The sequence below is a fragment of the Mirounga leonina genome, unplaced genomic scaffold (genome assembly GCF_011800145.1).
Source record: "Mirounga leonina isolate KUSES-001 unplaced genomic scaffold, KU_Mleo_1.0 Mir_173, whole genome shotgun sequence".
NCBI classification, from domain to species: Eukaryota; Metazoa; Chordata; class Mammalia; order Carnivora; family Phocidae; genus Mirounga; species Mirounga leonina.
The window spans coordinates 86,757,001-86,779,460 of record NW_023270447.1 but is presented as its reverse complement, the minus strand read 5'-3'; the positions used below and the strand labels follow the sequence as shown (position 1 = coordinate 86,779,460).

The 22,460-nt window shown below is 38.9% G+C and overlaps 1 protein-coding gene across 7 annotated transcripts in view; it reads left to right on the top strand.

Annotated features, from left to right (window-relative positions):
* Positions 1-22,460, top strand: part of KIF1B (kinesin family member 1B) — a 142,869-nt gene that overhangs the window by 2,697 nt on the left and 117,712 nt on the right. For all 7 annotated transcript variants that reach the window (XM_035019821.1, XM_035019819.1, XM_035019822.1 and 4 more), the window contains exon 2: positions 11,903-12,083. In XM_035019821.1, coding sequence (XP_034875712.1) covers positions 11,978-12,083 — 106 coding nt within the window. In that variant the 5' untranslated portion in view covers positions 11,903-11,977. The remainder of the gene's footprint in view (positions 1-11,902; positions 12,084-22,460) is intronic.

Sequence of the window (22,460 nt, the reverse complement as noted above, 5' to 3'; positions counted from 1 at the left end):
TATGAATGCAGCTTTCCTTTTTTCTCTTTCCCACTTTGAATTTGTTCAGGGAATAAACTCTCAAGAAGAGTGCCAATAGTCTCTCCCAGGCCAAAGTTTTCTAGCCCACTTCCCTGCCATGGTCTTGTTCTGTGTATAAAGTAAAGGACAACACTGGGCCCCTGCCTTCTGGTTTGTAAACCCCTTCCCGGGCTGCTAATCACAGCAGGTCTTTTCCAGGAGTGAAGCATATCCTTTTGATCTTGTAAACTGATATAATTTTACAAGGCTCTGAAGTGAAAGGTATAGTCTGTCTACTTCATGTCGTTCTCTTTGAAAGATGGCCTTGTTGGAACAAACTGATGAATTTCTGGAGTTCATAAAAGTTTGAATAGCAGTGCACCCCAGAAGTCTGGGGATAAATACACATACTTTCAGAACTTTTCTTTGTGCAGCTCATTAGAATAGAAGATAAATGAAGCAGATGTGACTGTGACAAGAAGTACAGAAGGGTCCTGGGACTTCTCTTTGAGGTGGACTTTTTGGTTAATGGCCCAGTGATTCATTTACGCTCACTTTTATGACGTTCATTACCAGTTTATTGACAGTACATATAGAGATTTAGTTCTTTACTCTCAAGGAATGTACACTTTACCATTTGTATACAGACATGGTAAGATAGAGTTAACCCTAGGTCTTTTCCGTTTTAGTACAATTTAATGGTTTAGTACAATTTAGTCCATACTGTGGTAGTTTCCATGGTTTTTATAGTCAGAGCCTTTTCCCTTTTGTATTGCCATATAATACTTACCTAATGCTCAGTCGGTACTTTTATGATTGCTTTGTCGTTGTTTGTATATGTGTTTGAAGTCACAAGATTGTAAATGTCTGATGGATTAAAGAAATTTTTTTTATATTTAATATCACATTGTTTATTCCAAAGTGTATCATTCAACTATACCATCCTCTACCATTGCTCTGTGTGATGTCTTTGATACTTGGCTTAATTCTTCCTCTGTCTGAATTTCTGACATCATCCTGACAGATGTCAGTGACTATAAACAATAACAACAACAATAATGACAAAATAGCTCACTCATATTGAGCCCTTTCTATGTACTAGGCTCTTTTCCAAGCAGTTTACATTGTTCACTAGTTTAATCCTTGTAACAACCATATGAAATAGATACTGTTACCCCCTATTTTACAGATGAAGAAACAGAGGTTAAGTGACTTCCCCCAAGGTCACTAGAAATAAGTACATAGCCACTGTACTGTACTTCTTCTGTAACTACCTTTAACCATAAAATTTTTCTGACTTCAGCTCAAGCAAACGTTAGCTTCATGCTGTTCCGGTAACTCAGTATTGTGGCCCCATCTTCTACCTTGTCATCACCTTCAGATCTGTCTTAATGTCAGATTGTCCTTCAGATCTGAAGCTCTGATCATTTACAGCTCTCATTTTTGTAGTCTCCTTCTGTATGCTCTTCCACATCGTCTCCTGGTCAATCAGCCTCTTCCAGATTTTACTTTTTTGTCTTCCTTTAGTACACTTAACTTCTGGGGAGCACTGCTTCAGCTCTGTGACTTCTGGGGTGCACTGCCTCAGCTCTTTTCTTACCAGCACTTGCAGTCTTTAATTCTTTATTATTCTGCAAGACCCATTATGCAGATGCCAGTCTTACATCCTTCCTACCACCCATACCTTCTATATTTAGCCTGCCATGGAGAAATCTCACACAGTGCTGGGGGTTAGTGCCACAATTAATGTGTAATCTTAGGTCTCCTCTGAATCTGTCTTTGGTGTCTGTTGAAGTAATTCTAATTCTGTTCATTTCCCTCCACTGTTCTCCACAGTGACTTCTAAAATTTTGACTGCTTTACTCAAGCCTCCCCACTGCCCCATGCTTGGCTTAAAACCTTACCTACCGGGTGCCTGGGTGGCTCAGTTGGTTAAGCGACTGCCTTCGGCTCAGGTCATGATCCTGGAGTCCCGGGATCGAGTCCCACATCGGGCTCCCTGCTCAGCGGGGAGTCTGCTTCTCCCTCTGACCCTCCTCCCTCTCGTGCTCTCTCATTCTCTCTCTCTCTCTCTCGCAAAACAAAACAAAACAAAAAAAAAACCTTACCTACCACCTCATAGGGAAAAAAAGGCATGAACTACCCCGCCGCCCCCCCCTCCCCCCGCCTCACGCTTCCTCTTTCTCTACTGAAAGAATTCTCTGCCTTCTTTCTTACCTTTCCTCCAGTCATAGAGAAAAGGTTTCTCTCCCAGACTTCAGCTAATCCCTTGGCTTGTGTTCTGGATGTCATCACCTTGTAATCTTTAGGGACTTGCTGTATTGGTTACTCTTTTCCCCTTCCACTGTTTCCCTACAGTCCCACCTTAGGGCCTTTGCTCTGACTCTTCTACCTAGAACACTCTTCCCCTGGAGGCTGCTTGGCCAACTCCTTCATGTCTTTCAAATCTTTGCTTAAACCTCACCACCTCAGCAGGCCTACCATAACCTCATTTATGCACGTGCACAGAGTTCCTCCCCACCATACCCCTGAGCCACCTGCCTTTGCTGTACTTTCTCTCCCTGTAATGCTTATTATCACATAGCATTCTGTAGAAATTAATGTCCCCACTTGCCCTCCTAGGATTAGAATGTAAGCTTCTCCATGGCAGGGATGTTTATCTGTTTCATTCATTGATTTATCCCAGACTCCTGGAACTGCCTATCACGTGGTAGGTACCTAATAAATAGCTGTTGAATAAAGTATAGAAACATGCAGATCTCTCCTAATAAAAACGGGGAAGTGGGGGAGAAAAATCCTTCCTTCATTCCTGTTCCCTCCTAGCTGTCGCTCTCCTGCCCCTCACAGCCAAGTTCTGGAAGCAAGGAGGATGCTTGTATTTCCACTTCCTGGCCTCCTAATTACTCCCCAGCCCACCATAGACTGGCTTCAGTGGCCCTCACTTCATGGGCACCTGCTCTTGCTCTGGTTTCCAGCCTGTTATTGCTGAAACCAGGAGACACACTTCATGCCTTTGCTGCACTGGAAGTATTGCTTACTTCACACTCCCTCCTTCATTGAACTTTTGTCGCTTCTGCTTGGTGGATCTGGTTTCAGATCTTGGCCTGCTTTTCTGGCCACTCACAGTTATCAAATTCATTCAACACAAATTTTTGTATAATTTTTAAAGTCTTTTGTTTTTAGGAACTAGAATTTTGACATATTTCTGATGTTAAATAGCAGAATAGGTTTATTACAGGAACTTTTTTTGGTTTATAATTTCTACCACTTACTGCTTCTAAAAAGGTTTTAAGCAGCCTCCCACAAATAGCATAAATATAAGAGGGGCTGCTAAAGTATAGATAAGAAAGAAAACTCTGTGTAACAGGAGGAAAAACTAAATAAATAAATTACAGCAATTTGTGTAATGTGGTTATTATAATTTAGTTTTGAAACTTTTAGAAGTCAAAGTAAACAGGGAAAGAAAATATACATATACATATATATAATGGTTCATCAAGAGAAACTTTTTTTTTTTAATAAATTCTAAAACTGTAAGAGAAAAGTGTTAGACATCCTGATACAAGGATGTACACACTAAGTGTTTTCAACAGGTAAAAGGAAAAGATGTTCTTCAAAGAACTTTTTAAAAAAAGTCATCCACCTGCTTTCCAAACTGAAAATACAACACTAAACCATAATCAGTCTTTTTTATGAAGGATATGACTAATATGGCTCAGATATGTAACTTTATATAAAGATAAACCTGAATTTACCAGCAAAGACTCATTATTTAACCCTTGTGAGAGTCTGGAATACTTGTATTGTCATTTAAATGAAAAGTACTTTCTGTATCTGTTTATCATGTGGCAAGATTGACACATTGTTGACACATGGATGGAAAAGTCTGACCTGCATTCTTGCCCAGATAATGAGCTACCTCCTAGGCCGGTAGCTGCAGAGGTGTGGTCATGGGGAGGTTTCAGAAGGAGGGAACCTTGGTTCATACCAATTTTTTTTTTTCTTTTTCTTTCTTTCTTTTTTTTTTGTCATGCTGTCTCTTTAAGGGCAGGGACTCAACTCATACCAAATTTGAATTAACTACTTACCATTTCTACACTATAGCTGAGCTGAGTTCATTTTAGCCTGGACAATTCCAGGAGAAGGTGTTGTCTGTCATCCACTTTGACAATAGAAGAGCTTCAGTGGAATGTGGGATTTGAGTGGCGGAATTCCCAGATCTGCTAAAATAAAATTATGAGACATAGCTTCAGATATTAGAATGAACTGACTTACTGGGTAGAGTTTAGTATTAACTATCCAGACTTTGGAAGAAAATAGAAAAAAAAATCACTTTCATTTAGAATCGTTTATTTTATACCATAGGAGCTGTTGTCTCTTTTTAATTTATTTTTATTTTTTAAGCTCTATGCCCAGTGTAGGGTTTGAACTCATGACCCTGAGTCACCTGCTTTACCGACTGAGCCAGCCAGCTGCCCCTAGGAGCTGTTGTCTCTTGATGCACCTCTTGGTTTATGAATAAAATCATGTTACCAGTTAAAAGGAGGATCCTTGATTTATTAATTGCAGTGACAGGAGGACATGTGTCTAATAAATCCAAAATTGTATATTAAAACTTACTTTAGTATAAAATGGTTAAAAGAAAACAGTTGGAGAGTTTGGGTGAGCTAGTTTAACCCCATTTGAGATTGAAAATCTGACCTGTCAGGAGACTCTGTGCAGTCTGATTCTTGGCATTGGGTTAGAATGCAGAAAGAAGCCTTTCCAACATGTGATTCATTTTGAGCTTTCACAGCTTGGCTCATGGCTGATTTTTATTCATAGAGCCAAAGACCAAGAATAGACAGGTAATTCATACACACAGAAAAATAAATTCTTACCTTTTGCGGGGGAGGGGGGGGCATTTTATCGGTATAGCCATGGCCAGTGACAGAGTATTGGGTCCTAAAATCTGCTTGGTCCTCGTGAAAATTATTGGCCTGAGAAATGCAGAACTTATAATAACGAAGTTTTCATAGCATCTGAAAATGGGCTTACTAGCTACAGATATTTACTTTTGGGGACCCATTCATTCTTTAAGTTATAATTAATTTTTTAAGCCATAATTCATTGGAAAAGATGATCTTTTTTTTTTTTTAAAGATTTTATTTATTTATTCATGAGAGGGGGAGAGAGAGAGAGAGAGAGAGAGAGAGAAGCAGGCTCCCAAGGAGCAGGGAGCCTGATGCGGGACTCGATCCCAGGACCCTGGGATCATGACCTGAGCCGAAGGCAGACGCTTAACCATCTGAGCCACCCAGGCGCCCCGGAAAAGATGATCTTTTAAACAGACTGCTTGTTGCTGTTGTAAATTTGCTGCTGTATCGCAAATTGTGTGAATATTGAATTTAAAAGACTGAATTTCTGGGTTAAATTCTATTTTCACTTGTGATAAGCATGTACTGAATACTGTATCAGTGTATGAGAGTTAAGTGAACTACTGGCTGCAGCATAGGGCAGATGGAATAAGTAGGAAAATGAATCACAACATTTTTAAGGAGCAAAGAGAAAGAAGGTATCACTTGTGGCTCAGAAAGGGGCACATTAAGGAACGTGTGACTTAACGTTTCCTGCTTCATGGTGATATTTGATCTTGTCCTTGAAAGATACGGACTTGTAATAGGTTGAGAAGGAAGATTGAGCTTCCAGGAGTAGAGTGTTTGGTGCAGTAAGAGGGTGCTTGGTAGAGAAGAAGGCTTGAAGCTGGTCAGTGAAAATGGAGGCTGGGGAAGGAGGTTGGATTGTGGAGGCCCTTGAATTTTTAGGTTATGTTCTGAGGCTGCGGAAACCAATGGAAGGTTTTTAAGTAGAGGAAATGACATGAACTGACTTCTGTTTTAGGAATATAATCCTGGCTCTTTTCTATAGAAAAGGAATATTACAAAAACAAACCAACCAAAAACTAGTATTATTTCATTCCTGTTTATTCATTTTGCTGAAAGGTCAGTTTGAGAATTAATCTTCTCCTTAGGCTCCTAATAGTCCAGGGAGTCTCTGAGGGCAAGTTCAATTGCACAAGATCAAAGTTAAGCAATTGGGCAAAAATTCAGAAAAATTCAAATAAATTGGGCCTGTTTTATTATCCCTTTATTGTTAGTGAGTGCTTCTGGAATTTTTGCTCCATTCCGCTTTCCTGATGCTTCTAATTGTGTGTCATAGGAAGGAAAACTGGTCAGAGGAACAGTCTAGAACTGAGGCTGTGTAAGTGATTTAGAGTATGTGTGATTGTCTTTCCTACCTGCCTTTCTTCCTTTGGCTGCTCAAAGCTTGGAGAATAATTTTTATGCTAATTAAAAGAAGTATTGTTTTCCTATAACTTCCTAAAATTGTTTTTGTAATTTAATTGTAATTATTGTTTCCAACCGGAATTTAAGCCTGATTTCTGGCTTATATAACGTAATTTTTCTTAAAGAGCCAGGGAATTTTGAAGCTGTAATTCTTTGATGTAATTCTATTATAAAGAGATACTGTTTGGGACACCTGGGCGTCTCAGTCCTTAAGCGTCTGCCTTCGGCTCAGGTCATGATCCCAGGGTGCTGGGATTGAGCCCTGCATTGGGCTTCCTGCCTGGCGGAAAGCCTGCTTCTCCCTCTCCCACTCCTCCTGCTTGTGTTCCCACTCTTGCGGTGTCTCTCTCTGTCAAATAAAATCTTAAAAAAAAAAAAAGATACTGTTTATAGTAGTAGAGAGGTAACAAAGTAACACTTTCTGTAGTTCATTTAACTCTAGTTTCCTATTACTATGTAAAAAATTTTTTTAAGATTTTTATTAGAGAGAGAGCGCGCGCACATGCACACGAGCATGAGCAGGGGAGAGGGGCAGAGGGAGAAGCCAACTCCCCGCTGAGCAGAGAGCCAGATGCGGGGCTTCATCCCTGGACCCCAGGATCATGACCTAAACTGAAGGCAGTCGCTTACCTGACTGAGCCACTGAGGCGCCCCTACTGTGTAAAATTTTAACTCGTGAAGGTGGTTACAGTTTTACCTTAAGACAGTAAAATCAGAAAAAATACATATTTAGGTTCAAATTATTTGAGAAAAGTGATTTTGTTATTTATTTATTTGGGGGGGAAGTAATTTTAAAATGTACTTATTATTTCCAAAAAAGAATGACTGTTAGCTTTTTTAATTAGGAAGGAATTTGAAATTAATTTTATCCTTTTTCCTTTTGATCAAACGACTTGTCTCTATTTTGAAACAACTTATGGTTTTTATTAATGCCATTCGGGCATCAGCCTGTTGACAAAATAACCAGGACTTCAACCAAAATATTTTAACTACCATATTCAAGACCCTGTATCTAGGGGATTAGAAACATGACTGAAATTCAGTTCTTATCCACAAGGAACTTAAAATATATAGTAAAGATAAGAAAAGTAAGTAACTTCCTTGACCTCGGTAAGGTCAGTGAGCTGAGTAGTAATAAATGGAGAAGCATTAGCATTTAGTTTGGGAGGTGGGGAGATTCTGTGAAGGCTATAGACATAGGTGGCATACAAGAAGATCTTAGAAGAATAAATTGGATTTTGAGAAGAATGGTAGAGGGAGAAGGGCACAGTGTTCCTTCAGGAGCAAAGGCACAGGGACAGAAAAGCATGAGATACTTTCAGGAAGCCCTCTGGTGGGTGGTTGTTAAGGAATGTGGATGGAAGGCAGTGTTTGTGGGCTTGTAAAAATAGGTGGTTTATGTTGCAGGACACATTGAACGCCAGTGTGGGAAGTGCAGTCACTGCTTGGGAGACAGTAGAGGAATTTTGAGGATTTTTAAGTGGACACTGATATGAACAGACCTGTGCTTCAGGAAGACCAGTTTGTCAGTACTGCATGGTACGGATGGAGTAGATGAACGTGGCAGTATTGTGCAGTAGGTTTGGCGTAGAAGCAAGAGAAAGTGGTAAGGTTAATAGTCTTGGGTAAGAATTATTGAAGATCTAAAAGGGATGGCAGGGGTAGAAATGGAAATAAATTTTATAGGTAGAAGCTGTGTAATTTAGCAGTTGATGATTAGATGGATAGAAGAAGCAAGTAGGTGTTGGCGGTCTGGTTAGTGTTTTGGTTCCTAGTTACAAATGCATGGTTCTTTATATCTAAATCCAGGACGTTTCAGCCTTTGTTGTCTGTTTCTAAATCAGTCAGCAGCATTCAACGCTTTGGCAGGCTTGGATAGAATACAAAAGAAAAAGGTTTTGTTTTTTTAACTTAAATATCTAAATATTCTATAATTGTCATTTTGGCAAACTTGCTTCTTCTATCTTCCCCTAACAAATTTCTTAACATTATCTGATACCCGATCTATGTTCAGACTAATCTGCTATCTAAGAAATGTTTTTTTTGCGGAGTTTCTTGATTAAAAAAAATCATTGCATTTGGTTGGTAACTAACACAAGTCTTTTTTATTACACCCCCCCATGCTATTTATTTTAAGAAACTGCGTGACATGACCTATAGATTTTTCTGTATTCTGGGTTTGGCTGATTGTATCTTTCAGGTATCATTTAAATTTTTCATTTGCTCCCCTATGTGTCCTGTAACTGGTAGTCTGAGCTGAGGCTCATTTTCTTCATTTTTTTTTTTTTTAAGGGGGTGGGATAAGAATGCTTCCTAGGTGGTGCTGTGTGTTTCCCGCTGTAGTACATGTGGAAGCGTAGACCACCTAGGTGTCCCACTTTTAGTGATGTTAAGATTGATTAATTGGCTCAGTTACTGTCCTTCTAATCCTAGCAATAAAATGTTCCCACATCAACCAACCATTCATCTAGGGCTTTTTTTTTTTTTTTTTTTGTAGCCAGTCTCGATTGTTGCAGAGAGCCTTTATATCAGTAGGGTTGGAAAATGGTGACATTCCAATTCTGTCATCTCTTCTGCAGTTATTAGCCAGACTTTTTTTTGTGTGTGAGAAGAACTTGCCCTCATTGACTATTTGGCTGTCCTGGAGTATAGTTTATATAGGATATACAGACTAGGTGTATGCTTACTTCTTTTGTCTGCCAGTTTTCAGAATAATGAGGCTTTTTAAAAGTATTATGAACTTGTGAATTTATATATTTGATGTTCTTCAATCCATTTGTGGTTTGTATGAACGTATTTATCTTTATGCTGTAATTCCATGTTTGGGAGCCCCTTTAAGTTGGCACTTGTGTCCTTTTGCCGTGACTCTATTCATCTGTGTTAGATTTCTTGCTTGTGATCACAATAAAATGTCCCAGGATCATCTTGAAATTTCTTGCCCAGCCTTGGAATTAGCCATTTTTTCAAGGAGCCCAAGTTCAAAGAGTTTTTCAAGGCAATAGGAGTTTCACTTTGGGAAGCTATTAAAGAACAGTACAAGATAGAATGCAGTCACATGAATGTATTTACCTATGGATAAATGGACTATTGGATTCGAATACCTAAAAAGGACTATTGGATTTGAATGAAAAACTCAAAGATCAGTTCCACTATTCCAAGTATGGTAGGCATGAGGTAGTGAGGACTAGATTAGGCAGTGGCAGTGGGTTAGGGTAATGGCAATGGGAATGAGAGGAAGGAATTAATAGCAATATGTATTATGTTTTAAAAGTTTTGATATGGTATGTCATTAATAATGTTAACACTAATAAAAGGATTCAAAGAGAAAAACAAAGATGACTGCAAGATGTATGGTATGGGGTCAGATAGAAATGGGAAGATTGGCAGAGATTGCTAGTTTGGGGGAGAAGATAATGGAGCATGTTGAGTGTTCAGATGTGGCTGTATATCACAGTGAACTTTGTAGGGGGGGATTGAAATGTGTTCTATGTCTTGCTTTTTCTGAATACTTCATCCACTCTTTCGGCAAAGTACTCAGCTAGTGACTATAGGTGATGCTGTATTGACTGGGAGTGTTAATAACTCTAAACTTTCATTTGATAAATGTGATTACAATAAATGTTTGATATATTAAACAAGAACCATCTGTTTAATGTTAAGTGAAATGGGAAACAGACTGGAAAAACATCACAGCAAATATAAAAAAGATTAATATCAATAAATATTACAATTATTTGAAACAAAACCAAAAAATGTCAGCAAACCAGGCAAAGGACTTGAACAGATAATTCTCACAACTGGGAAATATACAGTTAACTCTTGAACAATGTAGACATTAGGGGGTGCCCTTCCCTTCCCCTCCCCCTTGTAGGGGAAAATCGATACGTAACTCGTGACTCCCCAAAATTTAACTGCTAACATTCCACTGTTGACCAGAAGTCTTACTGATAATATAACGAGTTGATTAACAGACATTTTGTATGGTATATGTGTTATATACTATATTCTTACAAAAAAGAGAAAAGAATATGTTAAGAAAATTATAATGAAGAGAAAATATATTTACAATACTGTACAGTATTTGTCGAAAAAAATCCACGTGCAAGTGGACCTGCGCATTTCAAGCCCATATTGTTCAGTGGTCAGCTGCAATTTATTAATTCACTCCTTCAGCAAACATTTATTGAGCTCTTTCATCAGGCACTGGTCTGAGTGGTAGCAAACAAGATCTCTGAGCTTTTGGACGGAGGTGTGAGAGATGGACAATAGCCGCGTTCCAAAAAAACAAGAATTTCAAATAGTGCTATTAGGAAAATAAGGGTAATGAGGTAGAGAGTGGCTTTTGGTTTTTATTTTGTTTTGTTTTGATTGATTTTTGCCATTTCTTATTGGAAAGCATTAGTAGTTGTGCAGCTGTAGTTTAGGATTGCTAATCGCTAATTATGTGGGAAAAATGAGATTGAAGTTTTATTGGGGTTCCCTGATAATTGGACTTATATGTGGTTTTCTTTTCAGTTTTTTCTTTTGTTTGGTTCCTCTTGAAGACGTTTATAGAATGGATAGAGTGCAGATTGAGATCTTTCGTTTCTTGTGGAGCTTACGTGGGTTCTTTTCACAGAATAGTATTTATTTTGTTCTGTTGGGAGGGAAACTATTCCTCTGAAAAATGTTCACATTTTTCCCTGTGGCTTCACTCAGTAGTGAAATGTAGTGATATGATTTTGCCATGAGTCAGTGGCACATCTGAGGGTAGAACCTTCTCTGGAAACTTCTCTGCTCATAAAGGATGGTTTAAAGGGTCACATGAGGTACATGTGGAAATTAAAGGAATCCCTGGGTACTTAGAAGTGGAAGGAGCTGCTGGAGCTTATTTTTGTCCTTTGCTGTTTAATTATATATCATGTAACTGAATGTTTCAAACTGCAATCGAAGTATAGGAAGTTCAGAGCATTTCTTTAAAGGAAGGTAATAAGGGGTTTTGCAGATGGGAAGTTACTTGTGTAAGGAACTCTCTTTAACAGATAAACATTTGTTGTTGTTGTTTTTTAAGATTTTATTTATTTATTTGACAGAGAGATAGCGAGAGCAGGACCACACACAGCAGGGGGAGTGGGAGAGGGAGAAGCCAGCTTCCCTGTGAGCAGGGAGCCTGATGTGGGGCTTGAACCCAGGACCCTGGGATCGTGACCTGAGCCGAAGGCAGACGCTTCCGACTGAGCCACCCAGACGCCCCAGCGTTTGGTGTTTTTCATATATTACTGAAGATTGATCCAGAAAAACAGAGAGCAAGAAAGATGCCTGTTACTTTGCAATTATATTTATTATTATTGTTACTATTATTATTGTTACTATTTTATTATTATTAAGTTTAGGGACTTTTTAGGTATGGGAAAGAGATATGGAATAGGAAAATAAGTTTCAGTCTTTAATTTTCTATTTGGAAATTTTTGAGAATAGAAGATCTATGGGAAGAAAAGGGATGAAGTTTTTAGAAACGGAAATAGAAATAGTCCTGAGACTTAGCCTGTGCTTTCTTTAATTCTGACTACCTGTGTGGTATTGCTTTCTTTTTCAAGGAAACTTGAACATAACTTCAAAAGAAGATTTGATTTTTTATTTCTGGACTGCATATATATAACAAGACCATCAGAATGTCGGGAGCCTCAGTGAAGGTGGCTGTGCGGGTTCGGCCCTTCAATTCTCGAGAGACCAGCAAAGAGTCCAAGTGCATCATTCAGATGCAAGGCAACTCGACCAGTGAGTTCATGTTATTTTCTATCAATTATATCTCATCTTCCTGTCCTCTTTCTTTCTTTCTTTCTTTCCTTCCTTCCTTCCTTTCCTTCCTTTCCTTCCTTTCCTTCCTTTTCTTCCTTCCTTCCTTTCTTTCCTTTCTTTCATGAGAGAGAGATAGAGAGAGGCAGAGGGAGAAGCAGGCTTCCCGCCTAGCAGGGAGCCCGATGCGGGACTCGATCCCAGGACCCTGGGATCGTGACCTGAGCCGAAGGCAGACGCTTAACCATCTGAGCCACCCAGGCGTCCCCTGTCCTTTTTCTTTTCCCTTACTGTGAACAGAATAAATGAACATTTGGATAGTAACACTTTGAACTTTGCTATTCTGAATGATCCACTAAATGGTCCCTGTGATATGATCCCTGTGATATTTGCTGTAGCATATTTAAATATGGACTGTTTATTTTGTTCTTTACAATTGAGAAATCCCTGGAGAACTACACTAATTTAGATCTTAATGATAGTAAAGGTATAAGCAGTGATTTTTTTACTTAATCATGATGTGAAATGTATCTATTGAGGCTCTAAGATTATTTTTCTTTCTTGATTTTAAATGGTACTTGAGCTTGCCAAGATGGTCTTAACTTACTCTCCTTCCTTACAATGGTTCTTTGAGTTGAACAACAGATTTAGCTACAATCAATAATAAACTTGTAAATTTATTACTAAGATTATAAGTAATAATTTGCTTATAATTTTTTTACAAATAAGAGGATTTATTATTGAAATTTAAGTCCTTGCTTTCTAGCTTCTTTCTTCATATATAATTGCTTAGGTGAAAAATGACTTAAGCTGGTTTATTTTGTACTTGCATTAATAATGCCTTGAAATGGATCTGTAGGCAAATTACTAAAGTAGCAGTAGGTTCTACTGTCTTGAAACCTACAACTTTGTGATAAAGCAGAATCGTTGCTCTCCCAGACACAAGTTAATGCTGAGTTGTTGGGGAAACCATTCTGATTTCATCTATTTGTAGGCCATTTGCCAGCGTTCTCTAGAGGATTCTATCAGTGGGAAATAAAATTGTATATATTTAAGGTGTACATTGTGATGTTCTGATATATGTATACATTGCAAAATGATTACCACAATCCACACTAATTAATGTATCCATCACCTCTCATAGTTACCCTTTTTTGGTGTGCGCGTGGTGAAAACACTGGAGATCTGGGACGCCTGGGTGGCTCAGTCAGTTGAGCGTCTGCCTTCAGCTCAGGTCATGATCCCAGGGTCCTGGGATCGAGTCCCGCATTGGGCTCCTTGTTCAGCGGGGAGCCTGCTTCTTCCTCTGCCTGCTGCTCCCCCTGCTTGTGCTCTCTCCCTCTCTCTCTCTAATTGATAAATAACAAACAAACAAACACTGGAGATCTATTTCTCAGCAAATTTTAAATATACAATACTTTATTATTAACTATAGTCACTATGCTGCACATTAGGTCTCCAGAACTTATTCATCTCAGGACTAACAGTTTGTATCCTTTGATCAGTATCTCTCCTTTGTCCCCATCCCTACCCTCTGGTAACCACCATTCTGTTCTCTGTTACTATGAGTTTGCCTCTTTATTAGATTTTTTTAAAGATATGAGTCCATGAATTATATCCTATGAGTAATTGTAAAAGAAAAAGATGCAAAATTTAGCATTGAATTGTACACTTTAAATGGGTGAAAGGTGAACTTTATAGGGTATGAAAATTTTAAATTTTTTTTTGAAGATTTTGTCTATTTACTTTGACAGAGAGAGACACAGCGAGAGAGGGAACACAAGCAGTGGGGAGTGGGAGAGGGAGAAGCAGGCTTCCTGCTGAGCAGGGAGCCTGATGCGGGGCTCAATCCCAGGACCCTGGGATCATGACCTGAGCCGAAGGCAGACGCTTAATGACTGAGCTACCCAGGCACCCCGAAATTTTTAAATTTTTAAAGAAATGTCAGTATTGATCATTTGCTCCTTAAAGTTTGAGCTAGATTTGTAATTGAACTAGAGAACAAATGTTTGTTTGTTTGTTTATAAACAAATTTATTTATTTATTTGAGAGAGAACACAAGCCGGAGGGCGGGGGGAGATGGGAAGGGGCAGAGGGATAAGCAGACTCCCTGCTGGAGGCCCCAAGATGGTGACCTGAGCTAAAGTTTAGACGCTTAACCGACTGAGCCACCCAGGTGCCCTGAGAACAAATGTTTATGCTCTTAAATGTCACTCATTTAAGCTATGTTGTTACTTGTGCTTCATTTTAAGAGTTACATTTCACATAGAATATAAGTAAATCTTTGCACAGGGGCCATGCTGATTTGTAGCAGTCCAGTTTTAGTATATGTGCTGCTTAAGTGAACCCACTAAATCCTGATTATTGAGCTCTTGTTTCTCTCTGCAAAAAGTATTTAATTATAACTTAGTTTGGAGGCATTTTTGGCTGTTGGCATTGCCTCTAAAAATGCTGGTATGTATCACAAGTTCTTTTAAAAGGTAGACTTTAGGAAATCCTCAAGACCAATTAATCCTTAATTAGGATTAATTAAGCCAGAATTAATCCTAAAAAGAACTACTTTTCTCTGTGATATGTTTTGCATACTGAACTATCCAGGAGAAATCCCCAGTGTCATGGGTATCTGTTGCTACTTTACTTATAGGGTTGCAAATCTTACTAAAAACTTGTAAGTAGAGAATGAGTATTAAAAGGCCATATTCATGAAATGTGAAAATCAATTTATTATATAACAAAAACAAATGGAAAGTTTTATTAATATAAATAATGATACTAGTGTTTTTTTTCCTTGATGACAGATCATTTTAGAATGCCCACATCTTAAATTGGCTATAAGTTTATATTCATTGTCAAAGTCAAATAGCATTGTGTTCATTTCCCCACAGTTTTTTTTTTTTTTTAAAGATTTTATTTATTTATTTGAGAGAGAGAATGAGATAGAGAGAGAGCATGAGAGGGGGAAGGGTCAGAAAGAGAAGCAGACTCCCTGCTGAGCGGGGAGCCCGATGCGGGACTCGATCCCGGGACTCCAGGATCATGACCTGAGCCGAAGGCAGTCGCTTAACCAACTGAGCCACCCAGGCGCCCCCCCACAGTTTTTATTTTTGTGATTAGGTGAAACCTTCATTCACGTGGTATAAAATTCAAAAGGTACAAAGAATATACAGTTAAAACACTTCCTCTCATGTAGAGGACCAACCTGTTCCTCTCCCCAGAAGCAACTTGTGTTTCATTACCCTTCAGAGATAGTGTAAGCGGCAACATCTTTTTCTAAGATAGTTTTTTTACCATTTTTTAATTAGTGGTAAGTTATAATATTAGCTTATTTTTCAGTCTTGACTGATTTGTATGTTTTATTTATTTCTTACCCCTTCCCCCAGCAGCGTATGTTTTAAATACCTGAATAATACAGTTCATGTTTATAATTTGTAATAGTTGTTTCCTTTGAGATTTTAGCATGAAAGAATATCCGTGTAAATTAATAGGGTTTTATGTCTACTATATATATAATGGTATGCTGAGTACTAAATAGAATACCAAAAAAAAAAAAAAATCAACTGACCATGTAGGAGAAGAACACTATTATAGTATGTAGTAAAATTGAAAGTTTTTCTGTAGTTCTGGATAGTTTGAGAAATAGATCTGGGTCTGCTAGATTTTCTGACTTTGCTATTTTTTTTTTATCATACAGATTAAAAGCTCATAAGAAATTATTAATGGATTACAAAAAAGGTGTTAGAGCTCATTGTTTCTAAGATCTATAGATTTCTTTTTGACCTTGTTGTTTTGGTTGTATAGAAAATACTGTCAATTTAGGGGAAAAAAGTAAAATTATCCAAATATGTTATTAACTCTGGATAAAGAATGTCAAATTTTTTCACTTGTAGTAGGTAGCAAACTGAAGGAGAAAATAAGATCCCTAGTTGTACGCCTTCTGAGGATAGGGCCGTAAATTTTATAGTTTGTGAGGATATAAGTTCTTTTTTTAAAAATTTTTTTAAAATGTTTTTATTTATTTATTCATGAGAGTCAGAGAGAGAGAGGCAGACGCAGAGGGAGAAGCAGGCTCCCCGCCTAGCAAGGAGCCCGATGCCGGACTCGATCCCAGGACCCTGGGATCATGACTTGAGCCGAAGGCAGACGCTTAACCATCTGAGCCACCCAGGCGCCCCGAGGATATAAGTTCTATTCACCAATCTTGCTTATCTCCCACAAAAATCTCTCCAGAATTATTGGATATATTGATTTATCTTTTTATGAAATATTAATGAAGAAATGACTAGTTTTTATTCAAAGTAATAATTTGGTTATAGTAGGCCTGGGCATATTGTACTAGTCATATGAGAACCAATCTTTGGACCATGTGAAGCACAGTGCTGAACTCCCAAATGGTTTTTCATGATATTTTGTTCAAAACTGTTGTAGACAACAGACTGGGTGGCTCTGCTCTGCCTTACCCTTTCTTTTCCTTTCTCTTTTGAGAGTTTGCTCTAATGTGAGTCTATAGGAATCACAGAGTTGTATGTACTATAGGACCCTGCCTTTAAGAGGTTTAAAAGTGTGTGGTAGAAGACACAAGACATACTGAAATAAACTCAATAGAAAGTAAAAGTGATCAAAGTGATAATTGCCATAAACAAGGGTTTTTAAAAAGTGCAGAAGTGAGTTTGGCAAAGGGCACATGTAAGATTTGTAGATGATAGGGCATTTCAGCTGGACCTTGTGGAATAAGGAGGATTTAAACTAAACATCCAGTATGTTTGGGGAAAATGTCAGAATTGCAGCTTTTTAGAACTTATCAGTGTTAGGACTAGACATGGTATTCCTGACCTTCATCTGGCTATACCACATTGCCTCTCTGCACATAAACATTTAGCAGGAGAAATTTGTGACATACATGCATACATACATTTATTTAATTCATTTATTGACTTTTTTTGAAAGTAGGCTCCATCCCCAGCGTGGGGCTTGAACTCAACGACCCCAAGACCAAGACTTGTGAGCTCTACCAACTGAGCCAGCCAGGCACCCCCAGAAGTTTGTGACTCTTAAATTAACATTAGTCTACTAAAACAAAAATCCTCATTTGATGAACTAGCTTTGGGAAAAGTAGGGTTGGTTTTCTAACTGACTATTTACTTTGTTATGGCTCAGAAGTTTTGGGGTAATTTTGGGTTCTTTTGAAAGGTATTTCTTGGAAAACTAATTAATTGTATGAGAGACTTTTTCCTCTAGAATTTTTGGCGGTTTCAGTTTTCAACTAATGTTTTCTTTTTCTCTTCAATTTTATGTGGCAATTTCTTAGTAATTTGACTAAAATACAATCCAAATAATTTTATATGAGAGATTCTAAGCAAACTATATGCTCTGTTAGAAAGTATTAATGGCTTATTTAAAAAAAAGTTGGGCTTAATATTGGGAGAAAGCATGCATTTTGTTGCAAAAAATGAAATAAATTTGCTATAGCCACATGTGTTAGCTGTATTAAAAGACTGCTGTGCTGGCAAGCTGGCCTGGACTGTTGCTCACAGGAATTATAGCTGATTGCACATGGAATGCAATGGAATGTTCCTGCCATAAGGTCTCTTATGAAAAAGTAGAAGAGGGTGAAGAGTACTTTAGGGAACGTGCCAAATCTGAAAACTGAGTAGTAGCAGTTTTATTTAAGCACTTTCTGGTCTCAGAGAGAATATTTTCCATGGCACAGATAAATGTTACTGCCTTGACATTTTGGAGACCCAAGTGCATACAAATGGCTTTGTTTAAAAATATCCCATTATATTCCAAGTTTCACCCACTTTGGAAGCTTTTTTTTTTTTTTTTTTTTTTGGTCTAATTAATCTTAAGAAGGAAAGTGGGGCAGAATTAATGGTTGAACTGCTCACATTTATGGTAAATCTGGAGACTTTGAAACTGCATGAATTCCCCTCTGAAAAACCGGAGGGTAGATAAAGCTGGTTCCGACACAGTCCTTTAGGTGATTAAATTGTAAACGTTTGCTTCGTCTTTAACCACAGGAGTCTGTCTCTAGCTGGCCCTTTGGTAAGTCTCTTTCATGTATTTATCAAATCTTCTTTTGCCCGGGGTTTGTTTGTTTTTTAGTGCCCAAATCTTAGTGGGACAGAAGGGACTCGTTTTTTTTTTTTTTCTTCCTGTTAATTACTAACATGGTACATTTTAAAAGGCTATTTCGTTCACACATGTACATTTCTAAATGAAACGGTGCACATCACAACTGGTACAAAGAATGACTTCATGTCCATTAATGAAAATTTGGGATGGAGGAAGGAACAAAGTGGAGGTTTGGAAAGAAAGACTTTTGAAAGAAATTCTTTTAAATCTGAATGTGTTTTTCTAGCTGACAATCAGAATGAGGTCTCTTTAAGTCTTTTCTGGGATAAGCCATAATTAGTTAGATCAGACTCCAGGTGTAAACTTCATAACACAGTATCCAGAGTGCTTCCCAGTGTGGCTGTAGATGGAGGATAAGGCCGGTTCTTCAGCAGTACTTCTCCACCTCCATACCAGGTGCTCTAACCTTAGAGATGGACTGCTCAGTAGTTCTTTTTTTTTTTTTTTTAAAGATTTTATTTATTTATTTGAGACAGAGAGAATGAGAGAGAGAGAGCACATGAGAGGGGGGAGGGTCAGAGGGAGAAGCAGGCTCCCTGCCGAGCAGGGAGCCCGATGCGGGATTCGATCCAGGGACTCCAGGATCATGACCTGAGCCGAAGGCAGTTGCTTAACCAACTGAGCCACCCAGGCACCCTGCTCAGTAGTTCTTAACCTACCCTTTCTCAGGATGCATTCTGTGAGCTGCATATCTCACTCATGCCCAATCATGTGTCTCTATAACCTGCTATCATTTAATCTACCACTGAAACGGCTGCTGAAGATGGGGGCATTTAGACTTTTTTTTTTAGTAAGTAGGCTTCATGCAAGGGCCTTGAACTCACGACCCTGAGATCAAAGACCTGAGCTGAGATCGAGAGTCAGATGCTTAACCGACTGAGCCTCCCAGGCACCACTTGGGCATTTAAACGCTCTTAGCAGCATGATTTTTTCTTAGAGCAAAAAACTGGAATCAACCCCAGTATCCGTCAACAGGGGAATGGATAAATAAATCATGGTAGATTTACATAAAATAGAATATAGCAAAGAATTACTATGTGCACACACACAAATTATAAACAAACTGTAGCTATACAAGCAACTCAAAAAAGAAATCGGTGTATTTATATAGATTTCAAAGCATGCAAAGCTGTTCTCTGTATTCTTTATGCCATACAAAGACACGGGTAAAACTATGAAGAAAAATAAGGCAATAATGACAAAATTCAGCATGCTTCAGAGATGAGACAGTGGGCAGAGAGATCTGGAAGGGTCAGACAGGGGAGCTGCAGAGGTGAGAATCCTATTCTGTAACTGTCTGGTGGGTACTTGCGGTTTTGTCCTCTTGTCACAGCTTTTACATTTTATTTAAAAAATATATATATATGTAAAGATTTATTTATTTATTTTTAGAAAGGGAGCGTGCATGTGCACGAGTCGGGGGCGGGGAGGGGCAGAGGGAGAGGGAGAGTCCCAAGCCGACTCTTTGCTGAGCATAGACCCCAGTGTGGGGCTTGAGCTCACGACCCTGAGATCATGACCTGAGCTGAAACCAAGAGTCAGACGCTCAACCCACTGAGCCACCCAGGTGCCCCTATAAATTATAAATTTTATGAATCTATCTACTGTTTGTATACTAAGTACTTAATTTGGAAAGTATACAAAGGGAAAAAAATGAAGTCCTCACCTTGCAAATAGAGCTACTATGTACTGTGCCTATTTATATCTGTGACCAGGGCTTCTCAATGTGAGGGGCACAAGCCCATGACATTTTTCTCCTGCCCCCTCTTTCTGAGTCCTTCTAGACACTTTTCACTCCTTTTTCCAAAGAGAGGCATGTTTACTCTCTAAGTGATGTACATATTGATTAAATGACACTCATTTGGTCACTGGAGTGGAAGACGGTCAGCAGCAACAAGAGCTTCTATGGCACTGGGAGAAGAGCTTAGTAAAATCTACTGAAATCAACTTGGGTACCAGTGGCATTAAACTTTTAAAAAAATTTGAAATGAAACACTTTTCTTCTAGTCAGGACTTGGAGTTACAGCTGTGAGGGGGGTATGTGTGGGGGTGTTGTGGTTGGGGAACAGAGGTGCCCCAGAAATGATACATTTCCTCAAGAGTTGACTGAAACTGAGTTTGTCCTTTAGAATGACCTTTAGATGACTTTTGAGGCTAGCCTTCTCAATGTAGCACTGTCTGCTGGCCCCTGACTTTGCCGTGCACCTTTTTACACCCTGACCTTCTGCTACCCCTGTCAGCCTTTAAAGCAGCTTTTGCCTCCCTTTCCTCAGGCCCAAAACAGACTTTGTATTTTCTTCTACATCTGACACGATGACTTCTCATGTGGCAACTTACTAAGCTGACATCCTGGAATGTATCCGTGGAATGTACCTTCTTTTATTTATTTATTTATTTATTTTTATTTTTTGATTTTTTGATTTTTAAAAAATATTTTATTTATTTATTTGACAGAGAGAGACACAGCAAGAGAGGGAACACAAGCAGGGGGAGTGGGAGAGGGAGAAGCAGCCTTCCCGCGGAGCAGGGAGCCCGATGCGGGGCTCGATCCCAGGACCCTGGGATCATGACCTGAGCCGAAGGCAGACGCTTAACGACTGAGCCACCCAGGTGCCCCGTACCTTCTTTTAGATGAGATAAATTATCATTAACTTATTGAGCACATTTCTTTTAAGTATTCTTCAAGAATGTGATTGTAATGGCTATGTAGTATTGTTATATATATATATTTTTAAAGATTTTATTTATTTATTTGACAGAGATAGAGAACACAAGTAGGCAGAGAAGCAGGCAGAGGGAGAGGGAGAAGCAGGTTCCCTGCAGAGCAGGGAGCCCCGATGCGGGACTCGATCCCAGGACCCTGGGATCATGACCTGAGCCAAAGGCAGCCGCTTAACCGACTGAGCCACCCAGGCGCCCCTGTAGTATTGTTATATTAATAAACCGTAATTTATTTAGCTAATCCCCTATTATCAAACAGTTGAGCTTTAAAACCACTTCTTAGGCCTGCTGTAAAGAAGAGCCCACACAGGTAGGGAAGGAAGGAAGGAAGGAACTGAGAAGCTGAACATGTCGAACCCAACATGTTCAAAACTGAATTCCTAATATGTCCTCTTCCAGTCCTGCTCCCCTGCACTCTCCTTCAACTCAGTGGAAATTCTGTCTTTGTGGTTGTTCAGGGCAAAAATAATGTAATTGTCCTTGACTTCTTTCCTCCCTCTGTCAGAAAGGCCTGTGGGCTCTCCCTCAGAAGATACTCAGAATCTGACCACTCTTCCCCCTACTGCCACCACCCACAGTTGCCTCCTAGCAAGTCTTTGGGCTTCAACCCTTGTTTTCTAGGACTCCCTTCTCGACAGAGCAGCTAGAGCAATACTTGTAGAATGGAAATCGGATTTTTTTTTGTTTTTTTTTCCCCACAAAACTCTAAGATGGTTCCCATTTCACTCAGAATAAAAGCTAAAGTTTGTTCATTGACTCTCCTCTCCCTTTGTAAAGACTGTAGCCTCTTTGGTCTTTTACTTAATAGTGTATTGGGTACATTTCCCCATGTATTCTTTAAGAATGTGATTTTAGTGGCTACATGGTCTTCTCTTGTATTTATGAAGCCTTCATTATTTAGCTTCTCTGTGATCAGACACTTGAACCTTCAGTCTTTTGTTTATTCAGTGGAAGTGTGGCTAGTGCCCACCTAGCCTAATGTCCCAGGGTTGCTGTGAGGATCGGATGGAATCAGGTATACTGCATAGGATGGTATTTGAGAAGTTACTCATTAGCTTGTTTTTTTGTGGTTAGTTTTGGTACCTAAATTGTTATTTTCAATGGGAATGTAAATTTAAAGGCGGAAACAGTTGTACCTATCCCCAAGTTGGAGGAGGCCTTTGGTATTGTGTATTTGTAACTGCTTTTAATTACATTTTATAATTTAAACTTCTTCAATTACCCAAAAAATCTGCCATCTAGATTCCAAAACAGTGAAGAGAAGAAGACTAGCTAAAATCTTGTAGGAAACCTAGTCCTCTTTCTGTGCCAGTTTGCATCTTATTGTTGTAGTCTTTTGAGGTTGCCTTGATTAAATCCAAACTGTACTTCATGTGGCCTTTATATATGCATTTGTTGTTTTTTTTTCCAAAAGGGAAAGCAACCATCCCAGGCTTTTCTTCCCTCCTTTTCCTTTTCCCCTTCCTTCCTTCCTTCCTTCCTTCCTTCCTTCCTTCCTTCCTTCCT